Genomic DNA, 24,947 nt, shown 5'->3' on the forward strand with positions numbered 1-24,947 from the left:
GATCTTTGAATATAAAATGTGATCCTAAATTAAGATGTTATCCTAAATTTATTGTTTGTTTTAATGTGGCATTTGAATTGGTTTAAAAACAGTCATTAATAATCACTTCAAAAACAGCATTGCAGCTGGTTACACATATTTATTTTATTTCACACACCTCTGTGATACTCCCTCTTCCAAATAGATTAGTAGAAAAGCACTGAAAAAACTATGTTATAATTTTCTTACTAATGTTTCAGTAGCCTAATTATTTATTTTGATCTAAACAAATGTAGGTATCAATCTGAAAATTGCCAGAAAATTAATTGTTAATAATTTATCATATGAGATGTAGATCACCAATAATCATTTTAACAGTTTTAAAGTGTCAGATATAATCCAGTATGTATAAAGCTAAACATATGTATCTGATAGAAAATCTACAGCAACAGATAGAAAGATACATTAGTATTATTTTTCTTTTTTTTAGTAAAAAAACTGTTTTTGATGTGTCCTTTTAATAAAGTGTTGTCTCTACACTGTGTGCTGTGTTAAAGTACAGTGTGTGATCAGTATCAGCTTAACATTAACAAGTTACATGAAAATATAATCACACATTTTTCCCACTTTTGTTTTTTTTCAGGACTTTGCCACCAGAGCAAAAGTAGCAGTGCAGAAACTCATCCAGAAGGTTGGATTCTTTGGCATTTTAGCCTGTGCCTCTGTAAGTAAAATCAAACATTATCTTTTTTTCTTCTAAAATATTTTTCACTCCTGATATGGGGTTATCAGTGTAAATAATTATGTCATTTCCTGTTATATTGCTGTGTTATATTGACATTTGTGCACCATTCAAGGGAAAAGCTGAATTGTGCTGAATTGCACAACATATGAACAAAAAATAAAAAATGATAAAATGTATGTTTGATAAGTAGCAGATATTCTTATGACACACTCAGTGATCCTCTGTATGTATCCCTGTAGGATACACATGGAAGGTAAATGTGCAGAAGAGAAAACACTTAATGGGCTTTATTATTGTGTTAGATTGTTTCATCTCTGTCATTTGATCTATATGATTTGTTTTGTATTTCTTGAGGTAACTGTATATAATATAAAGTCTAATCATCTGTGTTGCTTTTTTCCTCCCAGATTCCAAATCCCTTGTTTGACCTGGCAGGAATAACATGTGGACATTTTCTGGTCCCCTTTTGGACTTTTTTTGGTGCAACACTCATTGGGAAAGCAGTCATCAAAATGCACATTCAGGTGAGCTGCAGTAAAAAAAACTATACATCTATATAAATAATGCCACAGTTGATTTTTCTAAAAGAGTGTTCATAAAAATACTGCTGAGACTTGTGAACACTGGATATATAGTACTTGTCTTTTATCTTTTCTATTCTATACTGCAGAGAAAAAGCTAAACTTATGTGTGCCAAAGTTTGAAATATGCATACATCTTTAATATAGTTCAGAGGGAGAAGTGTGTTAAATAATGTATCACTCTCATGCACAGCATCTCTGTACTGTACTGCTGGCAGTAAGGAGGCCATTTTGTGCAGCCAAAGTAGGGGCAGTCAACCATTTTGTGATTGCAGCTGCAGCAGCCCTACTACATTGTACAGTCAACTGGTCAGACCACAGCAGATTGAGAACTTATAGGAAAGTAACAGATACATCCTAACCCTTGAATAAGAAACTACTGTTAAGAGACTTGGCATCACAAATGCTTTTTCTAATCCTGGAAAATCCTCAATTTGCGTCCAGGAATTTGCAGTATGTCTGTGATTACCGTCAGGGGCTCGACTTTCTGTTTTCTAAGCAAATGCTGGAATTTACTGGTTGTGACACAGACAGGAAGGGTTAAAAGCAAAGCATTTTCCCCACTCGGCTCATTCCTTATCATAAGCAGAAAGCATTGTCCTGGCCCAAACTGAGAAAAAAGTGGGGGCGGGGGGTGAACCTAGTGAGCGCGAGCTAAAGCAGATAAACATTGTCTGTGGGAGGTGATGGAGAAAGAGAGAGGGAGAGATGGAGGGGGAAGAGAGGGAGGAAAGGAGGGGTTGCATGCATGGCAGGCACAATCACACACACAGGACCAGATTACACCCAGGGGTCCCAGGGGCCCCTACTGACAGAGGTGTGTCCCTCCCTGGCTCACGGAAAGAAAGACTTCACCCGGCTCTCCGGCATGTCTGGGGGGCCCCAGTCTCTCCTGTATCTGCTTGGTTTAATTTCCTTCAAGCTCAGGTTTTGCTTCTAATGCACCAGATTCAGTGGTTTATTTACTACAGTGTGTGAGCAGAAAACAAGAAGTATAGGAATAAAGCACACGGGAGAGCAGGTGATGTTCTCTCTCGTGGGCCAAGAGGGAACAAAAGGGGATTTTGAAGCTTGTTGTGTGCGTGCGTATGTGTGTGTGCGTGCGTATGTGTGTGTGTGTGTGTATGTGTGTGTGTGGGCATAATACTCTGAGCAGCCTCAATGCTTCAAAGCGTGTTTTTGATCTGGGTTTGTACCTGTGCTTCAGGTGTGTTCTCATCAGTCTCCAAGGAGAGAGGTTTTTTTTTTTTTTTAATTCTGTGCTGCTTCTGCCTTTTATGCTCATTAAGCTTCACATCTGAATGTATGCTGCTGAATAGTTAACGTCAGTGCCTTTGTGACACAGCAGGTCACTTGAGGATGGTGGATGATGCCATGGAAATACACATTTCAGGCCCTTGAGATAGGTGATTTTGCTGAGGGCAGAGGAGTTGTGAGGTGTGGCAAAGGTGAAATGAGGGAATTATTATGTGTAGCAGAAGTCGCAGAGTTATTGTAACACCATGTGACATTTTAATCTCTATTTATGTATTGCTACAGTTGCAAAAACAAGGCGTTCAAAGCAGGATGTTCTCACTTCCACATTAGTGTCAATTCACTAAATGTAGCTCACGGTTCTTGATAATGAGAGGTCATTTTCTGTAAACTATTGAGAACTGACGCTTTCCCCTTCCCCCGTGCCTATGTGTGAACGACTAAAGGGATATGACTGTGAGGCTCTTAACGGCATCATCAGTGAAGTGAAATCGGCGAGTCAAGACCATGTCACCATTAGTTTCCAAGTAGACATATTTAAGGCATCTTAGTCAGATTTCCTGTGTTGGCCATCTTGCTGTCCCCTCCTCCTCGCTCTCTGTGGGGTCGTAAATCAATTGTCAGTTTCTGTAAACGTGACTGCACGAACACAGTGTTCAAATGCGTTACCCTTGAAAGTATAAGTGAAACTGAGGTGACAAAGTTGCAGTGAGGGTCTCTTGTTTACTTTGTGTGAGGTGCAAAAATAGTGCGATGGAAAATGGGTTTTTTTATTTTTATTTTTTTTTATAACTTTCAAAATGTGAGGCACCATGGTGACATGAAAACAAGGTAAGAATAGCAACAAAAAAACAAACCAGAAACAACTAAAGATAATAATAATAACAAAATTGATAAAAGATAAGTTAAAGTACAAACACACACACACACACACACACATATATATATATATATATATAACCTCTAAGCCCCCACATCTCCTCCCACTCACCCTCAGATCTTTACTGTAATCCATCCATCTATTCACAGGTCACTCACTTATTATATCGCTGCCCTTTTTCATTCACTTTGTCATTGAAAGTAGGTCGTACAATGATACAAGTTAAATTTCAGGGAAAGGTGAATGCTAATAAATAAAAAGCGAGTGTACAAGTTAGATAAACAATCTATATTAATCTCATTAACATACAACTGGAGGGAGAGAAGCAAATGAAGAAAATGATAATATGATAATAATTATAATAATAATAACAAAAGGATATGCTCCCCGTTTGGTTGTTGGCTCCTCTTAATATTGTCCTATTTATCCAATAGCAGTCTATTGGCTGTCTGTATGTCTGATGAAATTGTTGTTGTTAAACTGAGGTGCAATAGGCTCATGTCCTGTGTTGTCACATTTTGCCCCTTCTTTCTATATAACTCTCTCATTTGGTCCATAGTATGTGTCTCTTTGTATATTTTAATTGCTCAATTTCTTTTACTTGTTCCATTATGAAAATGTTTTTAATTGTTGCAGATGCTAATTAAGTTTTGTTATTTTTGTGGCATTTTGACTGCAAGTCTTTCACTCATGCTGTCAAAGCTATAACAAGATCTTGATGCTTGACACTGACACAGATGAAAAGACAACCAAATGACAACACACGTACAAGCTGGATGACATGTTATATAACCATACAATGAACACTGTGACAAAGTACTGATCAAAGAGACCTGTCACATGAAATTAAAATTGTCCTTGGAGCGTCCTGGTGCTGAGTTATGAAACTGTTCTGCTCAACACACAGAACATCACTTTTATATGGTTCTGCAGCGTAAGTGATGTGTAAAAATATGTAAAAAGTGAATTTCACACTTTCATTTTTTTTTAAATTGTGTTGGAACTCATTAAACAGTGGTTAAAATCCTCCACATCAGGTCCCATTGTGGCATTTGACTCTGAAAACCTCAATAATATTATTTATCATTATAATAATATGACAATATATCATTAATAATACATAATACATACATAGATGCATACATACATAATATAATAATATATAATTAGTATAATTTCTTAACTCAATAGCCAGTTGAGGTCCACTATTAGGACTAATCTGCCTGTCAGAAAGTAGTGTTTCATTTTTTTTGATCAAAGCCATTTAGCCAATTGTAAAAGCATGATGAAAAATATTCAGGTTTCTCATGAAGTTCAATGTAATTGTATTTATTTTGTATGTGCTACCAGCTCCTAATTCAAGCTACACATTTATATTGAGTGAAATATTCAAATCCAAGATGACATTTTTATGGATCCATCATTACATAAAATGGAAAATTCTAGATGTCTTGTGTATCATTTTATACACTTTTCCCTGTAATTCAGGAGTATATATTTAGTATCTTTGGAAACCTTAGGATCTGGACTTGAATTTAAAATAAGGTTCTGTGGGTTTGAACAATCCTTTTCTGCACAACATGAGTTTGTAATGACGGACCCGCCAAGAGCTCAGTTGGGTCAAGCCTTTCTAACAGCATGTGAATGGCAACTAGATCAAACCACGTTTTAGTGGTCCAAACGCATGTTTATAAGAATACAGTAACCTACAACAACTACAACTCTGCGGGAGAGTAAAAGGACCTTGAAAAATGTGGTCAATTAGTGGGTGCATGTTGCTGCCCCCCTCCAAGAGGACACAGAGCTGATATGAGACAGAATAGCTGCCAGTCGCCTATCTGTCCCTTCTGGCCCGGTGACTAAGCAGGAGTCAGACAGAACAGGAGCCGGCCTCCAGACCCCCTCTGAAGCAATGACACATCTCATTTGATTCCTCCATTCCTCCAGCCATCCATCCTTTACATACACTCACACACACACACACACACACACAGACTCAGACTCTTCTGACAACAGGCTGTGTGATGTGCTGACCTCGTGTACTGTGTTGGTGGTGTGTCATAGAGCCCAGACCTTTTATTTCTTGCCCTCCATGACAAAAGGGCGTCTTCATGGCTGATTTTAGACCAAACCGCCTTGGTGGTGCAAGGCATGAGTTTTGGCGTAATGGGAAGGGTGTGTGTGTGTTTGTGTGTATGTGTGTGTGTGTGTGTGTGTGTGTGTGTGTGTGTGTGTGTGTGTGTGTGTGAGGGGGAGTTAAGGAATTACTTATCAAAGTATGATGCACACACTGCCTTATTCTGCACCCTAGCAGTGACCTCATGGTTCAGCTACTGACTCGTTGTTTCTCTGTGTGTTTCTTTGTCATACAGAAACTGTTTGTGATCGTCACCTTCAGCAGGCATATAGTGGAGCAGATGGTCTCCCTCATCGGGTGAGTAAGCCCTAACGGGTGTGTATATGTGTTTGTGTGTGTGTGTGTATGCGTGTGTGCGCTCACCAAAAGTACCTTGTGGGATGTACAGCATCACAAATGAAAGAGTTAATGCAGAACTTGACAGTTGAGACCTTTTTTAGATGCTCATGTGGCATTCAGGTAATTTATGTTCCTTCGCGTGAAATCTGCCTCCTCCTCTTTCGTGACTCGGATGAAGGTCACACAGAGTGAGAGGTGGCTTTGAATTAAACATGGTGATCTGGGATGATGACTTGTTGCTTTATCCTGCTTGAAATACTTTGAGCAGACCTTGAAACGTGGGTATTTTGTCACATTCTGTTCTTCTTTTGGCTCCTCACACCGCTGTGATAGTCTACATGGTTATTAATGGCATGGATTTTTCCACTGGATGAACATGTTCTGGCTGCTACACAGGACAGGATGAACTCTTGTCTATCACAGAAACCTCCTCTCTGCTTTATCTCTCTTCATGCACCACCGTCAGCCTTGTACCTACCTGATCTCATAGGGAGCACAAGCCAAAAAAAGAGGGCTGCTTCTCAATGTCTCGCCATGATGCAACCTCTTTCCTCCATAAGGCCCTTTGGGTGTCAGACCTCTCAGGCAGGATGTGCTAATGCTTATTGGGCAGGAACCTCTTTGGAGCGAAGAAGAAAGTGTCTGAGTTTCCGGTGTGAGAGAGATAAGAGATTTCAGAAAGGAAATTAATTTGTGGCGGTACTTGTGTAGGCCCGACTGGAATCAGCAACAGTGTGCATGAGGTTATTTTTCAGGATTAAAAGACTCGTTTTATCATGAAACCATCAGCCACAGATTGTTTTGGAAGATATGAAACCAGTCAAACTGAAAACAATTTAATGAAAATGCTAAAACCTAAAAATCACACCAACACACATACACATACACACACGCACACTCTCTCTGGGCCTCTGGAAAATAAGTGTTGAGTTGAATGAGCCTTGGTGCTGGGTGTGGGAGCTGATGGGTGCCATGATGGGTGTCCTTGTAGAGATGCCAGGCGCTGCAGCTGGAAACTGCCATCGACACACCTGCTGGTGGGAGTGCCGTTTATTACACACACACACACAAATACAGAGACTTGCACACTTCTTGTCTCACACACAGACACACACACGCACACTTGCCGCACTGAAATCAGGCGATGAGATTGCATCAGCTCTCTTCCTTGCCATGTTGTCTTTTTATGTATTTCCCTCGTTTCTAAAATGAATTTTGTAAGACTTCAGGTAGAAACTATTCAACAAGTTCTTATTGCTCTTTTCTCTGCATATATATAATTTTTTTATTTTTTTTTTTAGACGGTTTGTGAATCTAGTTTTAATGCTGCAACAAAAACTGTGTCACAAGCGAGGTGTGATCAGTGAAGCTCGGTTAACACAAGCCTTACAAGAAATGTAAAAAGTTTTTAGACACCCCTATATGTTTACATATAAGTATGTGCGTGTGTGTGTTGGGTTGTGAAAACCCTCTGCCCTCTGGCTGTCACAGTTCAATGAGCTGCGTACTCAGAGCAACAGATCACTGGTTATCGACAGGTTTCAGTTTGAGTCACTGCTGGCTTCTTCTCTAAAGGAAGTTTCCCTCTTTACAACTTGTCAACCGTCAGCTTCCTTCCTCACTGAGGCCCTTCCACCTTCACCTCTTCTCTCTGCTAGTCTCGCTCTCAATCACACATCACCTTATGAATGGGTGACAGTCTTTCGAATTTAACCCTTCAGGCGCAGACAGACCGCAGAGTCGTGTTAACTATGCAGGTGCTTGAAAATAAAAATTACACCTTTACTGCTAAACTGCAGGCACCTGCGGTTGCCCCCACCCTCTCCGCACGTACACGAAGCCTTGACACCCACACACACTCACAAACTAAAACATTTGTCCTCTGGATGCCCTTGTTCTTTTAAATCAATTATACTTATCAAACACCTACAAATATTTTTTTGTCACCTCAACCACATTCACCTCAATAAGACTCTTCTAGATTATACCTTCTGGATGTTCATATTTGACATAAATCAGCAAATCTCAGGAAAGTGTTTAAAATCTTTTTGGAATTGCAGTAAAATTTTTGGAGGGCTTTTTTTAGTTTTATTTGGATTTGAGTTTATGGAAGCTATTTTCAGCAAAACTTTTTTTTCTTGATGTTGCATTAACAGATTCCTAAAATAATAATTTAGAGCCATGCTCTTAGGAAATGTTTATTTCTGAAAAATCTTACACTAATGATTTATTTGTTGTTTGATCTGACTGTTTAACTGTCTTTGATTATCAAATTAAATTTGCTTTGAACTAAATGTTTTTACTGATGATTAAATATAGACATAAATTGTGTCTTTATTGTGGGTTTTTAATATTGATGCTCAGTTTGTTTTTGTTTGCTTGGCTCTGGCTTTAGTCTGTGTAAACTGAGAGAATAGTCTCTGTCTTTGTGGGTGACTGAAGTGACCGTTGGACTTTGGCTGAAGTGATTTCATTCTTGCATGACATAATACAATACTACACAATTCATTTCCTGCTCTTTGCCTGTCAGGTGAGCTAGTTGGCACACACACACACACACACACACACACAGGGCACAGTAGTGTGTTGAAATATTAAATGATGACATACTGAAACTCACATCAAAAATAAGAAAACACATGTTCAATACTATAACTGTTCAGTGTGTTCTAAAGTTATTTCTGTTTTTAATTAATTATGAATAAAAAAATAATTAAGATAATTTATCAGCTTCCTGACAAAACACACAATAACATCTTTCACTATGATCCCATCAGAATTTGTACAAAATAGTAACATGCTGTTTGTTCAAAACTTAAGGAAAGTCATTTCACCCAGTGAATCCCCTGAACCGCATGTTGTAGGGTGACCTTTATTTCTTCATAAAAACCTGATTTGAGTTTCATAGTATATAGTAATGAAAACATATTCTTTTGTGTGTGTGTGTGTGTGTGTGTGTGTGTGTGTGTGTGTGTGTGTGTGTGTGTATCCAAGCATTATATATTTGAGTAGCATGTATATTTCCTAACTTAGATGTGACAGTGGAAAGCCGATGAGATCAGAGATTACTATAAAATATATAAACACAGGCTACCGGCCAGATGCTGCAGTATAACTATCAACAAGTAAAACTTGTATGTTACAGCAGAATAGTTAGGTTCATGTTTTATTTGGTTAATATTCCTGCAATCATGACAACGGATGATTTTTGTATTTACTCATCAGGGAGTGTCCACTAAATCTGCAAAGGTTTCATTAAGAAAAAATTGTTTTGCAACACTGGCACTTGAAAAATAGTTGTGGCAATCAGAGCTGTGCATCATGATATAGTCATGATGCATTATGTCTTGCTCAATTTATTTATAAATTATCTCCAAAAAATATCCCTATAAAGGCCCATATTTCCAAATATGGGCCTTTATAGGGATATTTTTTTAACTTTTCACTTATTCATCAGCAGTTTAAGTCAAGTAGTTTTTCTATGAATGACAAATGGAAAACAGTGTGTTACTGAAATTCAGCCTCACAAGAGAGGTTTGGATCTTAGGCTTACAAGGCTCTAAAACTGTCAACAGCCATTTTCATCACCCCTGGTAACAAAAATGACCAACTCCAAAGTTTTGTTTTTTTTTTACCAGCTGGAAATAAAACGTAGAGAATATGCAAAGGACTGTTTTTTTAGAACAAGTTGAACATAAGTGGCTTAAAATTTCCATTATACATTTATGACTGTCTGATGTTCCTTTTGAGAGCTAGACCAAAAAAAAAGTGGAAAAATAAGTTCTATCCTTTGACAGTTGTTCAATCAAGTGAAGAATTCTTCCTTTTTCAACTGTTTTTCAAATTACAGTCTGTTTGGGACGAAAAAATGTGTGTCAGACATTTCAAACCTGATGTATTACTTCTTCATGTGTATTGTAGAAACAGATTATTTTATTTCCGGCAGATGTGTTTAATTCTTGTTTTCCTGCCATGCAGAGCGTGAAGGTTAAATCTGCAACCTTCTGTCAGCGGTACCTGGATAGTAATAAAGATAGTTTGGCTTTGAACTGCCACAAAGTCACAATAAAAGCCTCCACAGATGCCTTTTGGGCTGATAACAAGAACTGATAACCAGGTTGGATGGAGCTGTGTGTCTGATCAGACTTGTTAGGTTCTTGCGTCCTGTGACTAATGTACAGATGTCTCTTCTTCAAAACCAGCCGTGCGTGCACAGTCATTGTTTAAGTCAGGAGAAAATTCTGCAGACTCACATTGAATAAGGCTTTGATCAACATCTGAAGCCGTTATATATCAAATGCTTTCATGCTTTTATTTAAGTCTTCGTTTTGCTTTTTTTTTTTCCCCCACTAGTCACTAAAAACTCCACAAAGGTTTCTCATCTTTTATAAGTCTTGAGAGTTTGTAGATTTGATTAACAAATAAATATCAGGCATTGTTTTTGAAAATGAATGTACTTCTGTTTTTATAACTAATTTTAAACTTTTAAATTACATTATATCTCCCAAATCTGTCTATATACCTACACTCTCTGGATCTCTCACTAAACACTATACACTCTGAGAAAAACCTTTAAAATTGATGTCAAACACTTATTAATGACAAGTGTCCTTTCTTATCCCACTACACGCAGATTTCCTCCCTTGAGTTTTTTTGAATTTAATAAGCAAGTGAAGTCAATAACCCTGGAAGCACTACAGAGAAAGGATAAAGCCCTGCTAATGTGCTCCATATAACTGCAGAGTAACATATTCATCTTTTTCTGTGCTCAATCCTCCCTGTCCTCCTTTCTCTTATCTGAGCTGGTGCTTCATTGGTCAGTGAGGTGGTGATATACAGCAGGAAGAGCTCAAAATCAACCCGCGTGTGCAGTAATGGAACAGGGAGCTTTCCTGTGTTTGACACGCTGTCTGGGCCTCCAGACTCTCCTTGTTTTATCTGTTGTGAGTCGCTGTGTTTAGGCTGAATTGCTGACTCTGATTTGTACCGCTTGTTTTCCAGCAGTCATATGTGATGATATGTGAACAGGAAAAAACAGAAGTCTTCCCTAATTATGAGAACAGCTGTGGTCATGAGGCCCGTCGGGTTGCTTTGGTGTTGATTCCTGCAGACGGTGAATCACCAGCACTTCCAGTTTGTTTACACCTTGTTAATGGTGGGACTGGATTTAGTTTCTGTAAAGGTCTGAGAGAGGACAAAGTGTGAGGTAGGTTATGGTGATGATTATCTTTTTGAGAGTGAAAAGAGAGAAACAAGACAGGAAGAGGGACACCATCACAGTTTCATCTTATTGCATCTCATTATCTGACTTCACACTGGTATTTTAAATGACAGTTCTAAATAATCCATCATCTTGATTGAATCAGCCCCTCTCCCTGACTTGTATATTGTGCTTAGACTTAGACTTTGCTTGACAAATCCTTCAGACTCATGTGTCAAGGGAGGAACTATCACTGTCAGGCTCTTGGGGAGAAAGCCATTGAGATGCAGAGAGGAAGAGTCGAGACCTGAAAAGATTATCCAGTAGAAACCGGTGTGCTAGGATCGTGGGGGGGGTGGGGGGGGGGGACCCTGCATGTCTCCATGAGAATGCACCCATTTACATGTGAGTCCATCTCTTAGGCGTGAGTCCATTACCAGCACAATGGGCCTGCAGATGGCTCTTCTGCCGCACAAGGCTGTCAGCATTAGGGGATCACAGCAGGCAGCTCTGCTCGGAGGGAGGCCAGGGGAGAGTCATGGGTCAGGGCAGGGCAGCCGGGGGTTGTATGAGCCACTCACTGGATCATACTGGAACTTTCCAGATCACACAGCACTGTAATAATGTAATTATAATCAGAGTAAAGGAAGATTCCAGTTGTTTTAACCGGCATGAAGCACCTGAACCAGGTAGTCTAAAGGTTGTTATTGGAGTAAGCATAAATCAATTGGATTACTTCTCAGACTTTCAAATTACTCTCTGCATTTACACTCTCTGATCTGGTTTTTCTTTGTTTTGGTGCTGTGTTCATGCCAAAATAGATCACAGGATAAACTGGATTCAAAGCTCTGTGTTAAACTCTGTGGTGAGAAATACACATTGTTTTGAGGGAAACAGCAACACAACTTTCATGTCACAATTAACACTTAAAGTAATAGTTTATGTTAAAGGTATACTATGCAGGATTTGTTTGTTGGTGTTTGTAAACACAGCATTAAAAGTTGGCCCCTCCTCCTCAGCTCAACGCCAGAGCGAGAGAGAGAGAAGTTGTGGTTGAGCGAGCCAGAGTGTGAATGAAGAGAGTGAGCAGTGCCGGCGAGAACAAAGCCGTGAATCAGATAAATAAAACTTTATGCTCTGATTGTTTCACAGTGATTACGTTCTAAAGCACAAATGAACACGCCCACACCTCCGCACAACCTTACAGGAAGGTGTTGCATGGCCGGATTTTGTGTGAATGCAGAGCTTCATCCTGTCCGCTGTGGCCTCTCTGCTCTGCGTGTGTGTAGCTCAGCCCCGCCCTCGGTCAAGCAGACACACAGACCTGCAGCTTTATATATATCCATGACACAGAGCAGAGTGGAGCAGAGGAGAGACGGAGACAGCGATGTAACCTAGTCGCGACGCTACAAGTCCCGACCTCACATCCTGCGCTCTGTTGATGGCTGGCGGCTACACACCCACTGCCCAAAGGTTAACGCCAAGAAGCCTCCCAAACACAGCAAAATAATAAGAAATAAGAATATACAGACAGAGGGCAGAGTCTCTGTAGATACATACTGCCACACACTTCTAGTGGATCATAAGTGCTGATTGAGAGAGATTACTTTTGTATGAGTCTATACATTGTTTTTCAGGAAAATCCTGAATAGTATACCTTTAAGGTCTCCTTTAAATTTAAATGTGATTGAAAAAAAGCCAACAATCAATCTAATCTGTTTCTTCCCACCACAAATTCTCCTAGACATTAATTCAACTTTCAAGTCACTGTGAACCATGCAAATCAAACTATTCTGGGTATTCACAGTAGTGCAGTTATTTGCATGCTTGTAAAAGTACTGAAGTACTGGAGTTACCGGAGAAAAGTCTGTTACTATTCGTTTCCACTGAATTTCACCCAACTAGAGCACAGTGTGCCCTAGCTCATATAGAAACTACGTTTGTGTGGTTTCATACTGAAACCTGTAGGGTCTGGTTTGAAGGTAACTGTGCGCATGGTCTCGTGAGAGCTGAAAGTTACCTAGCAGGGAGGGATTTTTTTGTCTTATGCTCATTATGTTCTTATCTTATCTTTTTGTTCTCTGTATCACCACATAAGTCTGTGTGAAGCAGAATGCACCAGTTTGGGGCAATCACGATCAATCAATATGTTTTGTCCTTTATTAAAGGAGAACACAGGTAAACTGATGGAAAATCCTAAAATGTAAATGTATTTCTTTAACCGTTTACACCTCAGCCACATCACTGCTCCTATAAATAGTCCTCTTTGAGCCATATGAGCAAAGTCTTCCCGTTAACCCAATCTGCAGGAAGAGAGTATTTTTGATCCTATTAGTCACTGAGATCTCTGGTCACCTGAGAAGCGCCTTGACAAAGATGGCATTGATCAGTCATTCCATGGCATGCCCTGCTCTACGCCAGCCCAAACGCAGTTAGACGCCTCACTTAGTATGACGGGATCAGAGGCAAACAGGGCAAGACAGTGGGAATGAGGGATAGAGCGGCACGTCGCGGCCGACTCTCTTTTTATACAACGTCGTTAAGTTTAATGCGAGGCCCTGCGGGGCGTCCATTTTCTCATCTCCCCCGCCTTCATTCTGATTACCTTGGCCCCCAAGCTCTGACAGAAATACAGAGGCAGTAATAGACAGAGAGAGGTTTGAGTCTGAGCCAAAAGGTCTTACCACACCATTTAGAATAATATTCAATCGCTCAAGAAGACTTCTTCAGATAGTGTACTATAGGCTTATTTCTGTGGTTAATAGCACACTAAGGGGCTCTGAAGAGGTGCACAGTGATCCGAATGTAATTGTAGCTTTGATGAGTAAGTGTGTATGTGTGTGTGTGTTTGTGAGAGAGAAAGAAAGACACAAAGAAAGGGAGAGGTCAGCTGTGCGTTCCAGGTCTGGTGTCATGTTATGTGCCTCTCGGGTACAGTGTGTATCCCAGGACTTCCTGCTTTATTCATCCCTGATTCATTTGTTTTGGTCCCCAGTCTCACACTCTGTGCCGCATTGCACATGCTGCTCGCTCATCAAATCATACCTACACATGCTCAAGCCAAGGCTATGAAGTTACTGATGTATTTATTCATCAGGATGGCAGCCGGCTTGTATGTTGTTTTAGGAAACAGTACGCCATTGATTCAGTTTTAGAACAGCTCATTTATCAGAGGAACACAACGTGACCTCGAGCTCTTAATCAACGTCATCCACTGAAGTCTATTGTTCAGTAAATCCCATGAACATCGTAATGTGCGATGTAGTTTCATCAGTTGTCATGAGTATGTGTGTCTGTGTACTGTGAGAGGAGTCATCACAGACAGGCCCTGACTCAGAGGCCAGCCGGCCAGCCGTCCGGACCCCTCTCCCTCCCCGTCCTGCCTCCACCACACCTCAGTCAAAACAGAAATATAGTCCCTCATCAGACCAGTTCACAACAGCAACAAGTTGTGGAGAGGGAAGAGAGATGGCAATTCTTCCCGTAAACATGCTCTGTATTGTCTGGTCACGGATGATCCGTGTTAAGCCTCTGCCTGAAAACCAGGGCAACTATAAATCTTAATTATGAGGAGGCTGTGTTTTATTTGTTTTATTCCAGACATATAAATCGTTTGCTTATTATTTTACTTTGTTAAACCTCAAAGATTGACCAGTGTGAATACAATTTATTACATTGCAAATCATACAGCTATGAAGTCTTTGCACACACATATAACTGTTTTAATTGAGAAATAATGTAGTGTTTTGTTTTTGGCTGTGTTGGACCTTTTCTACATTTCATCAGTGTTGTTGCACATTTAAGCATACAGTTGGTTGCAGCTTACAGACACAGACATCCGGAACTTTCACTTTTCTGCATTAGTTAGCTCCTAACCACAGCCTCAAAGTGAACCTATACTATATATATACCTGATCAGGATCAGGCATCAGAAAATTATAAACCACTTTTAGCAATTTGACAATTTTTTGCTTTTGTTGTGGAGAAAATTTGTCACAAAAAACTAATGTAATTGATCTTGCTACATATATTTCTGCTGAATTACTCTCACTCACAAAGCAGTCAGACAGTCAGTAGAACGTATTGTTTTGAAGCGGAAGATATATAGCATTTTGTGGCTTTTATCAGGTACGTTCGCAGTAACCTATGTGGTTGTTTGAGCAGCGTATCACAGTGTATATGAACCACATACACTATACAGGCCCACAGTGCACTGTATACTGCAAAACTCCCACACATACACTTTTGTGCTCACTGGATAACCTGCTGTGTTGGATTAGTGACATACATTGCGTTTATGGGACAGTCAAGCTTCAAACAGTCTCAAGTTCTCATTTATTCCACGTGCCATTAATTTTCCACCCCATGACCTCGTTTCTTTGGTGTGTTTCTGCCCTTCACATTTATTTAACATGTCGTAATGTGTTCATTTAACCTCTCTTGTATGTTTCAGTGTTCTGTGTGCTTGGGTTCTCTGACTTGCTGCACCAAAGTTTCCCATTTGGGACCAATAAAATGTAAACTGAAATAGAAATACAGTAGGTGTGGTTATCACCGGGTCATTAGGTGTTCATTTGAAAAGAAGGCTAGACGTTGTCCCATAGGAAACAATGTCACCATAGATCCCATACAGCGGCCATTCCTCCAAGCATGACATCACAGGATGGATGGAGACTCTCTGAGTAACCGGCAGTGCCCTACACCTCTTCTTCTTCTTCTGTTCCTTTGCTGCCTCCTCTATTTCCAGCCTGTCTGTCGCCGCCGCTCTACAAGTAGCATATACATGTATGACTTGTCTGGATGTGTCTACAGTCACAACTGACTCATTGAACAAGCCTTTCTCACCTTGGAAGCGTCCAAGCCTGGTTACCCAGTGACCCAGCAACTGCACACACCTCCACACCCAGACCAAGAGGGTCTGTGTGGGCATGCCGACCTGAACCTGGGGGGTCGTAGGGGTTGGAGGGCTGTTTTATGTGGCTGTCTGGGAAGTGAGAGGAATAATAGACTGCTATAATTGGTGCCCCCTGATTTCCTGGCAGCACTGCGGGCACCCAAGAGGATAGCATGTGTCCGAGCTTGTGTATATATATATGTGTGTGAGTGTGTGCTGGCTGACACAGATGGTTGTGGAGCAGGGATGTGATAAACACCCTGGGCAGGGGGATCTCCGTTCAGGAGTGGGCTCCATGCTTTAGTGGTGAAGTCATTGGGAAAAAGCCCGGTTGAACTGGAGGAGGAACAGACACACATACACACACACACACACACACACACACACAGAGATATTACCTTACAACATTTGCACGTGAATCAAAATTTTCCTTACAACAAAGTGAAACACACTCCTCCTCCCATAATTCCATTATTTCATTATTCCAACACTTGATAATATAAAATTAGAGCAGTAGTAATTTATCAACCCATGAGCTGATGGGTAAGTGTGTCAGTGTTTTGCACAGAGATGGTTAAGAGGTCAGTGTTTCAGTACCTCAGGTCAGCGCGCTGCCTAACTACAGTGTGCGTCTTGCGGTGTCGGTGCTGTTATGTTAGGTGTGAACTGTGGCCCTTTGGAGCATTGGGTAACACTAGCGATTGCCTAAGCCAGTTGTTGTGATGATGTCGTAACCAGTTGGAACTGGCCAGGGTTTGGCTGTCATGTGAGCCCTTGTTCTCTATCATCCGCTGCCCAGGATGTCAGGGCACATGTGTGTGTGTGCCTGCGTGTGTGATCTTGTGTGTGCACACCTTAGGGATTCCATTATCATAAAGAACAACGAATGGTGAATTTTTGGGGTGTATATGTGCATGTGTGTGCGAGTGCCATTGGAGGTGGCAGTCTTTGGAAGGGGCAGACAGGTCAAAGGTCGCCTCTGACTCATGGCTTGTGGAATTTAGGTTTTACAAAGTGAACACCGGACGCCTAAACATGCTCCACAGTCAGTGAACAGCAGCAGGAAATGATAGTTCATTAAAAAATGAGAGGCTGAGATGGCGCTCACAAATTAACCCTTCACAGCAGTAATCAGGCTGCAGGAAGCTGGGAGATGTGGGGTTTTCCCTCCATATGCCCTTGTTTTGCCAAAGCTTATCCCCTCCTCATATCTTTTCTGATTATTGATAAAGTTATCGTCTTTTCATGGTTAACAGGCAGACAGAGCATGGTTTGAAACCACTGCTGTGAAGTATAACAAGAGAAGTACATTTTTGTACTAAAGGCTTGAATGCTCACAGATTAACCATCACAGGTACTTTTCCATTCCTCATGAAACCAGATGTGTGATTTTTGGTACATAATTGTATTTTTAAACTTGCAAATTTGGAGCAAAAGATGCATTTTATACCTGCATACCAGCAACAGGCATTGTACTGTAAAAGAAAAACCAAAGCTGTGCTTCCTAAGCAAAAGTAGGCAACTGTGTTCTTAAGAAATATCTTTTTTTTACCTGTTAGTGTAAAGATTCCCTTTAGTCCTTGTGTTGTTCAAAGGAATTTTTTTAATCATATTTTATTCTTGATTCTTAAGCAGTAAGAGGCAATCAGCCCTTTGTGTTGAGAGGAAGGTGAGCTGTAGAGGTGGCAGGTCTTAGAAAATATCCGCACCATCAATAACCACTTATCTTTAATATTTAGATTTTCTGTAATATTCAGAATTATAAAATTTTTGTGTAAATAAAAAAAAACATTTGATTGAAACATTTATATATATATATCCTGTGTGTGTGTGTGTGTGTGTGTGTGTGTGTGTGTGTGTGTGTGTGTGTGTGTGTGTGTGTGTGTAAGGTGATGCCAGCTAATAACTAACTAAAACAGTTCTCCTTACAGCCCCAGAAATAGTAGGTCACATAATGAAATTAGTGCCTCGCTGGTTTGCTGATATCTAAAATTGACTTTGACTGTGAAGCCCATTTACGTATCCTTGAATTTCACTAAACACACAGATACGGATATTCAAATAGTTTTACTCATCCTTATGTTACGCTGACACATACAATACTGACTGCTGTATGAGCACACAGAGAATTTGGAAAAAATAAAAAAAAGTGATGAGTTCGTTGACATTGAAGGACGGTGCTGTTGTTTCTCTTGTACCACTGGACAAAGAGCTGCTCATGCTCAAAAATATTGATCAGACTACGTTGGCCCACTTTGAATTTATTCTTGAATGAAGTGGTGTTCCCCTTTTTGAAATACAGTATTTGTTAACAAAGAAAAGTGTGTATAGATAGTACATGTTAACTTACTGCCTGCTTTCTGCTTTATTTGAACTCATCATATGTCCAAATGGATCCTAACTGTTTTATAACTGCATCAACAAAAAAAAAACCTAAACCCAACTTTTTGAGCTGCTGAGCTCCTCTTCACACATCTCACATATAGTCAGTCTTGGTATGTTTTTCTTGATTTTACATGTTGATTTTCCTAGGTACTTTTGCCACAACTTTGTATTTCATAGTATAACCTCTTAGCTTCTATTGCTCATTACATCTGATAGATGAATAAATACGAGTATCCTGTTGCATCTTATATATCACTGAGAGACTCATTTTTGACTCATATATTCCTATTTTATATAATTTAATTTATTGATTCAGACAGTGACTCAATGGAAATCACTTGGAGCTACGATCATTTGCTCTTAATGTCTAGAAGCCTACATGTTACCAATTTGATGGCCATTAAGAAATATCACCCACACTCATTATGTTTAAGAATACGTGCGGTTATATAAAATACACCTATAGTATGGATAATTAATCACATATACACTTTTATAACCCAGGCAAGTGAAGCTCCTTATGCTTTTTGCACCACTTCTGGAAGTAATTTAATCAATTGGAGAACAACTGTTATAAAGTTTGATAGCATCCACACATGCAGGGTTTTATGGCTGTAAAACCACCTACATTTTAAGACTTTTCATTATTGTTATTATTATCCTTTTTAACCATCCCATATTTTTTCTCCACAGAAGAAGAAAGTGAGAAGAGTCAGATTTTACAGATCTCTTTGTATTAACTGCAATGGTTTTTATACTTGACATTAAATTTATTATGGCAATTTATATTTTTGGATACAAACCAACAAAAAGGAAGATTATCATATAAAATGCATAGAAGAACTGATCATTTGAAATATTAAACAGCATGAACTTATGTGAAAATACATAGTTTTTTCTCCTTTACTGCCACATTAATGACGAGGAAAACAGAAATTATCAATTGAATGTAATTTTAAGCACTTTAATGTTACAACGGTTTCAGTTGCTGAAATAAAATTAGACATAAATCTATGATCTTTATTTTCATCATGATTATTTATGCATTTTATAGATTTAATTAGCACTTAATTATTAGAACAAACATGCATGCTCTCCTAAAGCTCTACTTTAGTGAATTTAACTTATTATGCTCGCCATAAATTGAAACATAATCAGTTTTTGTTATAAATAAACCTTTATAGTTAATACAGAAATTTGGCAAGGGCACTTAGAGGTTAAAATTCAGACTTTCTACTTTTTAAAAAGTGCTCTAAATTGTTTTGTTAAAACTGATTTATTTCCCTGTTTCTCAAGGCCACAGTAGTTTCACAGCCTCGCTTAGGAAAAAAGATACAAGTGAGAAGTTTTCTTTTACTTTGACTTAAAGCAGAGGATTTTAACAAAGTAGTTGTTAAAGTTTGTTCAGTAGCTGCTGAGTAAATAGCTCAGGCTTATTGTCTGCCAAATTACACCTTATGACTGTTAAAATTTCAGCTAGTAGCTTCTCTCTCCCTCAGCTGCTCAACTCAGAAAGAACTCAGAAAATACAATTTTAAATTTCCAAACTTTTACTGAACATTAAAAAAACACTTTTACAAGAGTAACTGTACAACACAATACTATTTATTACATATATTTAATGCATGCACAAGTTACACAAATGTCTCGCTTCATTCCAGATATTTCTCTCAGACTAAGAAAGAAAACCTTCTGAACTTCTTTCCCACACACACACACACACACACAAAGATGTTGAGCACATTTTCTCAGGTACTCACGGGTAAATTATGAATACACTTACAGTAGAAATCTCAAATCCAATACACTCGCAACAACTGCAGAAAGTGAAAGTATATTCCCAAAAAGCACAAAATCATCAGATTTTTAATGGAAAGACCAAGAGACAGTCCTGACTCTGAGGCATTAAAAACATGTTTTAGACTGCTGGCTTTGAGCTTCATTGTTGGTGGATTTGCCCAGGCTCATGACTCAGTATTGCTCATCGTGTAGGAGATGATTCGCCCGCCATTTCTGAAAACTGTTTCTCTGACTCTTTGTTCTTGGCTGTTTGCTTTTATCTGCTGAACTAGTGTATTCCTGCTGTGTTTTCAAATCGTTCTTTTTTCACGTGCAAACTCATATTAGGCTTTTCATTCAGGATATATATTTTTAAATTTAGTTTGCTAAGTTTCTGAGTGAAGATGTTAGGAATTTTGTGAAGTGGGGGATGGGAATAGGAGTGGCCAAAAAAGAAAAGCTTGATTTTTGATACCGTGTGTCTTAACCTTTTTCTATTGTGTAATTTAAAGCGTGATCCATCCGTTAAGACTTCCTGTCTACTTTATTTCCATTCACATGTAGGATATCCATTACCTGGTATAAAGTTAATCATTACTAAAAGCCTTCCTTGTTGTAAACTCAATCATTTAACACAATCTGGGTGTTTTTCTCACTATAGCATGTGTGTGTGTGTGTTTGTGGAGGTGGGGAGGGACGGAAATGACTTGCCTCCTTCAGAGAAAGTTATCAGCTATAAACTCAACCGTATGTGACATGACTGCCCACGCAAACCTGCTCTAAAAATCTTTGATGTGTCTCCGACCTTTGATGATGCCTTGCCAGCATGAACAAAAAGATGTATAAGTGGAACATAAGGAATGCTTTGAAACAATAGCTCAGGGGATGTAATTGACTGTGTATAGCCACAAAAGAGAATAAGTGAAGGTCTTTAGTATGTATTTGTTTAGTGATTAATCACTAACTCCAGCCTAGGGATGGGCCACTGATTCGCTATTCTAGGGCATTCTCTGCAGTCTCTCGCGTCTTTTTTTTTTCCTTTCTTTGAGTGTGTGTGTGTGTGTGTGAAGGGAGAGGAGGGGTGTGGAGGGGAGGCGGGGGGTTCAGTAGTATGCTTGTAGTTGGTGGCTAAATCTTGTAAAGGGTTTCCTAATATGGGCCGTCTTACAGGAGTGCCCTCCCCCTGTGGGCCATCCCCCCCAGATCTCAGCCAGTGATGACACAGCTCGGGTACGACTCACTTCCTCATTAATTGGCTGAAACCAGTTCTTACAGGAACCGCCTGTGATAAATGTGAGAGTTCTGAGAAGTCATTCATTTCTCCTCGCTGCAGCGGCAGAGGAGGCACTGCAGGGGAGTTGAACGAGTTCACCGATGTGTGTGTGTGTGAGAGGGAGAGGAAGCTGAGTATGTGTGTGTGTGTGTGTGTGTGAGAGAGAGGAGAGGAGAAGAGAAGAGAGCAGAGCAGAGCGGGAGAATGTGGGTGACTACCGCTGCCGCGGCTGCCGTATGAGGACCAGCCAACTTTATTTTTGCTTTTTGTAAATTTTCTTTTTAGTTTTTTTTGTTTTGATTTTTGCGCGATTTTTTATAGCCGTGGTACAGTTTGTACTTTTTTTTTGTATGTCTGTGTGTGTGTGTGTGTGTGTGTGTGTGTTTATATGTGTGTGTGTTTGTGGGGATGAGCAGTGAAGGGATTGCACTCGTTGCTCTCTCCGTCTTTCTCTCTCCTCGGAGAGAGGAAGCAGGGGAGACCGACACTGTACAGGAGATAGGACAGCATGCCTCCCTTTGTTGCTGCCCTTGGGCTGGTGAGTAACAATGATGTGACGTGATTTGTGCCCCCACCCCCTCCCCTTTTTCCCTCCCATGCCTCCCCCCTCTCCTCTCTCTTTCTCTCTTCTTCCTTCCCTCCCTCCCTCTTTCCCTCCTTTTCCTCTCTTCCTCCCCCTCCTCTCTCTCTCTCTCTCTCTCTCTCTCTCTCTCTCTCTCTCTGTGTTGGTGGAGGCAGAGCTGTTCCACTGCTGGGTGCGGCACTGCAGAAGCCTTTCAGGGAGTACTTGGAGGCCCAGAAGGCCAAGCTGCACCATCACGCCGGAGAGGGGATCCCAACTGTAAGTACAGGGGCCTCAGCCCCCAGCTCACAGACTCTATTCATTCATGTATGCGCGCCAAGAAAAGAATGTGGCCCCCTTACTTTTGCCTCTTTCACTCCTTCTCCCTCCACTTTTTTTTTTGTCCCCTTCTTCTCTTTATCTAAGCCTTCCTTTATATCTCTGACCCATTTTCTCCCATGAACACAATTAATTCTGTTTTCACTCTTTTCACCTGTGCCACTCTCTTCTAAATTACATTTTTTAATTAACTAAATTTTAGAAAAAAAATCAAATTTTATATTTGACCTCTATAAGAGAAGTGTTGATGTTGTAGATTTTACTGTAACCGGTAGTGTTACGGCAGATTACAGAGACTTGTTTAGGGCCAGAATGACAGAGTAGGTTAGCGCTGCACTGGGCGGGCTGGAGGGGAGGGAGGGAGTAAAAAGAGGGGAGGAGGAGAGGGGCCAGTGTGGGGTCTGGCTCCACTCGCTGTATTGAACTGTACTACTGTAGCGCGGGGCGTGCTGACTCATGCTCCATCTTACCAATTGGGAGTGTGTGTGTGTGAGTGTGGTCACTCCCCTATGTGTCACACACACACACTTGCACTCAGTGCCCCGCCTGAACCCAGCGCTGACTGTAGACCGGGGCGGGGGCCCCCCCCTCTGCCAGTGACAATCCATCAAAACCCCCCTGTCTAGAACAAAAAGAGCCAGTTGTAGCTGTAGCCTATTTCTCTTTCAAAGCTTTTTTTTTCCTCCTCCTTTCTATTTCTCACTCCCTCTTTCTCTCTCTCTTGCACTAAGTGATTCATTGAAAACAATTTTTCTTTTTTTATGCGCTTACTAGGAACGAAAAGAGAAAAAAAAGGATAGACTTTTGAGTTGCACAAGGACAGATTAAGGCATTTCTAGAACAATGTTCCTTTTTTCTTGTAACTTGAGCCTCCTGCAGTTACAGGAGAGAAGCGAGGCAATTTAACTTGGTGGAGGCAGGCTGCAGGCTGGGGTCAGTGGGGGCGTTAGGAGGGAGGACGGTGGGGGCTGCCGCGTGTTTTATTACCCCTGATCTCTATCTGTCCTGCACATGGAGCTGGATCCCCACCTAGCCTACAGCATCAGGAGCAGAGGGGAGAGCAGGGCGTGGGGTGAAGGGGGGGTTGGTGGAGGTGGCCCTCAGCTTACTGACCGAGCTCCTCTCCTCTCTCTCTCTGTTCTCTCTGTGGTTCCTGGCAGGAGGAGAGCTGGCTGTCGTGGCTCTTTGAGAAGGTTGTGGTCATCATGGTATGCTTCTTTGTCTGCTCCATTGTCAACTCCATGGCCCAAACTTACGCCAAGCGCAAGCAGCAGGAGAAACACTCGGAAGGCAAGACGGAGTGAAGGCCAGCTCGCGATCACAGCGAACCATCAACTTCAGAAGCCTCGCTGCTTCTCCAAGCTCCCCACCACTCCTTTTCCTCATTTCTGCTCTCCCACCAGGCTGATACCCCACCATTATCTGAAGCATAATATCAGCCTCCATCTGGTTTCTCTCTTGTTATTGTAGCAACATGTTTATGCTGAACATGGACTTCCATTTACTTGCTTTTGAAGGCTTTGCATTTGGTAGTGATTTCCGCGATTGTTCTCTTTAAGGTAGGTGCTTGTTGGAGTGCGTGTGCGTGTGTGTAAGCTGTTGTGTTGTTAATGCGTCCATGGTGGTGCTTTTAGCAGCTCCCGAGCACGTGAGAAGAAGCTGCTGGCAATAATTTTCTTCAGTGAGGCCTTAAGCTGCACTGTTTGTTCCACTAGAAGAACCTTAATGTCCATTAAGTCACTTTATTTAAATAAGCTAGTATTGTTACTTTTAATTATGCTGTGAATGTTCTGTAAAACCAGCACAAAAGTTGAGCTATTTGTTCAATAACTTATTAATTTAGTGTCTATATTTGCCGGTTGTTTAATAAGATATTCTGTATTTATTACTTTTAAGAGTTGTTGTGCAGTATTGGTTGTGTTAGATAAGAGATGTAAATGGATTGTAAATCATTGTCCACTTCAGAGCTGTTGAGCCCATCTCCTTTCTACATATTGTAGAGCACTAAGTCAGTAGTAGTGAAGATGTTAATGAATGTTTCAAACTGTCCATAGTGCTTTAGTTGACCACTTCTATTGTGTGTGCAGTAAAGCTCATCTTGGTACTTCTGGATGAGAAATGATAAATCAGCCATGAATCACCCTGCTGGTCCCTTTGTCTGCCCTTATTGTTCTGCTTCCAGGAAGAGAGCACATGAGTCAGCCCGGGGCTACTTTACCAGATGCAGCCATGTATTGAATCAGATCTACGGCTGTGTGCGCGTGCCTGTGTGTGAGACGGAGAGGGAGACAGAGATAGTAGGCTGCATTTGCGTGGCTGCCACATTTGTTGCTCTCCCTTTTATCTTTTATGGATTAAAGCAGATTGTGCTCCACTAATAGACTAGGAGTCTACCTGGAAGTCTTAGTATAGCAAATAGTAGCCGTTCCCTTTAACTTAGAGGCAGTCTGTGTCATGGTAAGTGTTTCTCTTTGTCTTCACGCTTTTTGTTTAACCCTTTTTTATCTCAGATGAGGACATAAAGCTCATGTTTGACATTACATGAGCAGCTCCTCAAACTAAACACAGCGTTTTAAATGATCAGTATTCGTTTTTTGTTG

At 40.5% G+C, this 24,947-nt stretch overlaps 1 protein-coding gene across 9 annotated transcripts in view; it reads left to right on the forward strand.

Annotated features, from left to right (window-relative positions):
• The window catches only part of LOC121910305 (vacuole membrane protein 1-like), a 74,306-nt gene extending 49,818 nt beyond the window's left edge, over window positions 1-24,488 (forward strand). For all 9 annotated transcript variants that reach the window (XM_042431461.1, XM_042431463.1, XM_042431464.1 and 6 more), the window contains 5 exons: window positions 623-703; window positions 1,132-1,248; window positions 5,812-5,873; window positions 22,185-22,287; window positions 23,508-24,488. In XM_042431461.1, coding sequence (XP_042287395.1) covers window positions 623-703; window positions 1,132-1,248; window positions 5,812-5,873; window positions 22,185-22,287; window positions 23,508-23,651 — 507 coding nt within the window. In that variant the 3' untranslated portion in view covers window positions 23,652-24,488. The remainder of the gene's footprint in view (window positions 1-622; window positions 704-1,131; window positions 1,249-5,811; window positions 5,874-22,184; window positions 22,288-23,507) is intronic.
• The last annotated feature ends 459 nt before the right edge of the window (window positions 24,489-24,947 follow it).

The sequence above is a fragment of the Thunnus maccoyii genome, chromosome 13 (genome assembly GCF_910596095.1).
Source record: "Thunnus maccoyii chromosome 13, fThuMac1.1, whole genome shotgun sequence".
Classification (NCBI taxonomy): Eukaryota; Metazoa; Chordata; class Actinopteri; order Scombriformes; family Scombridae; genus Thunnus; species Thunnus maccoyii.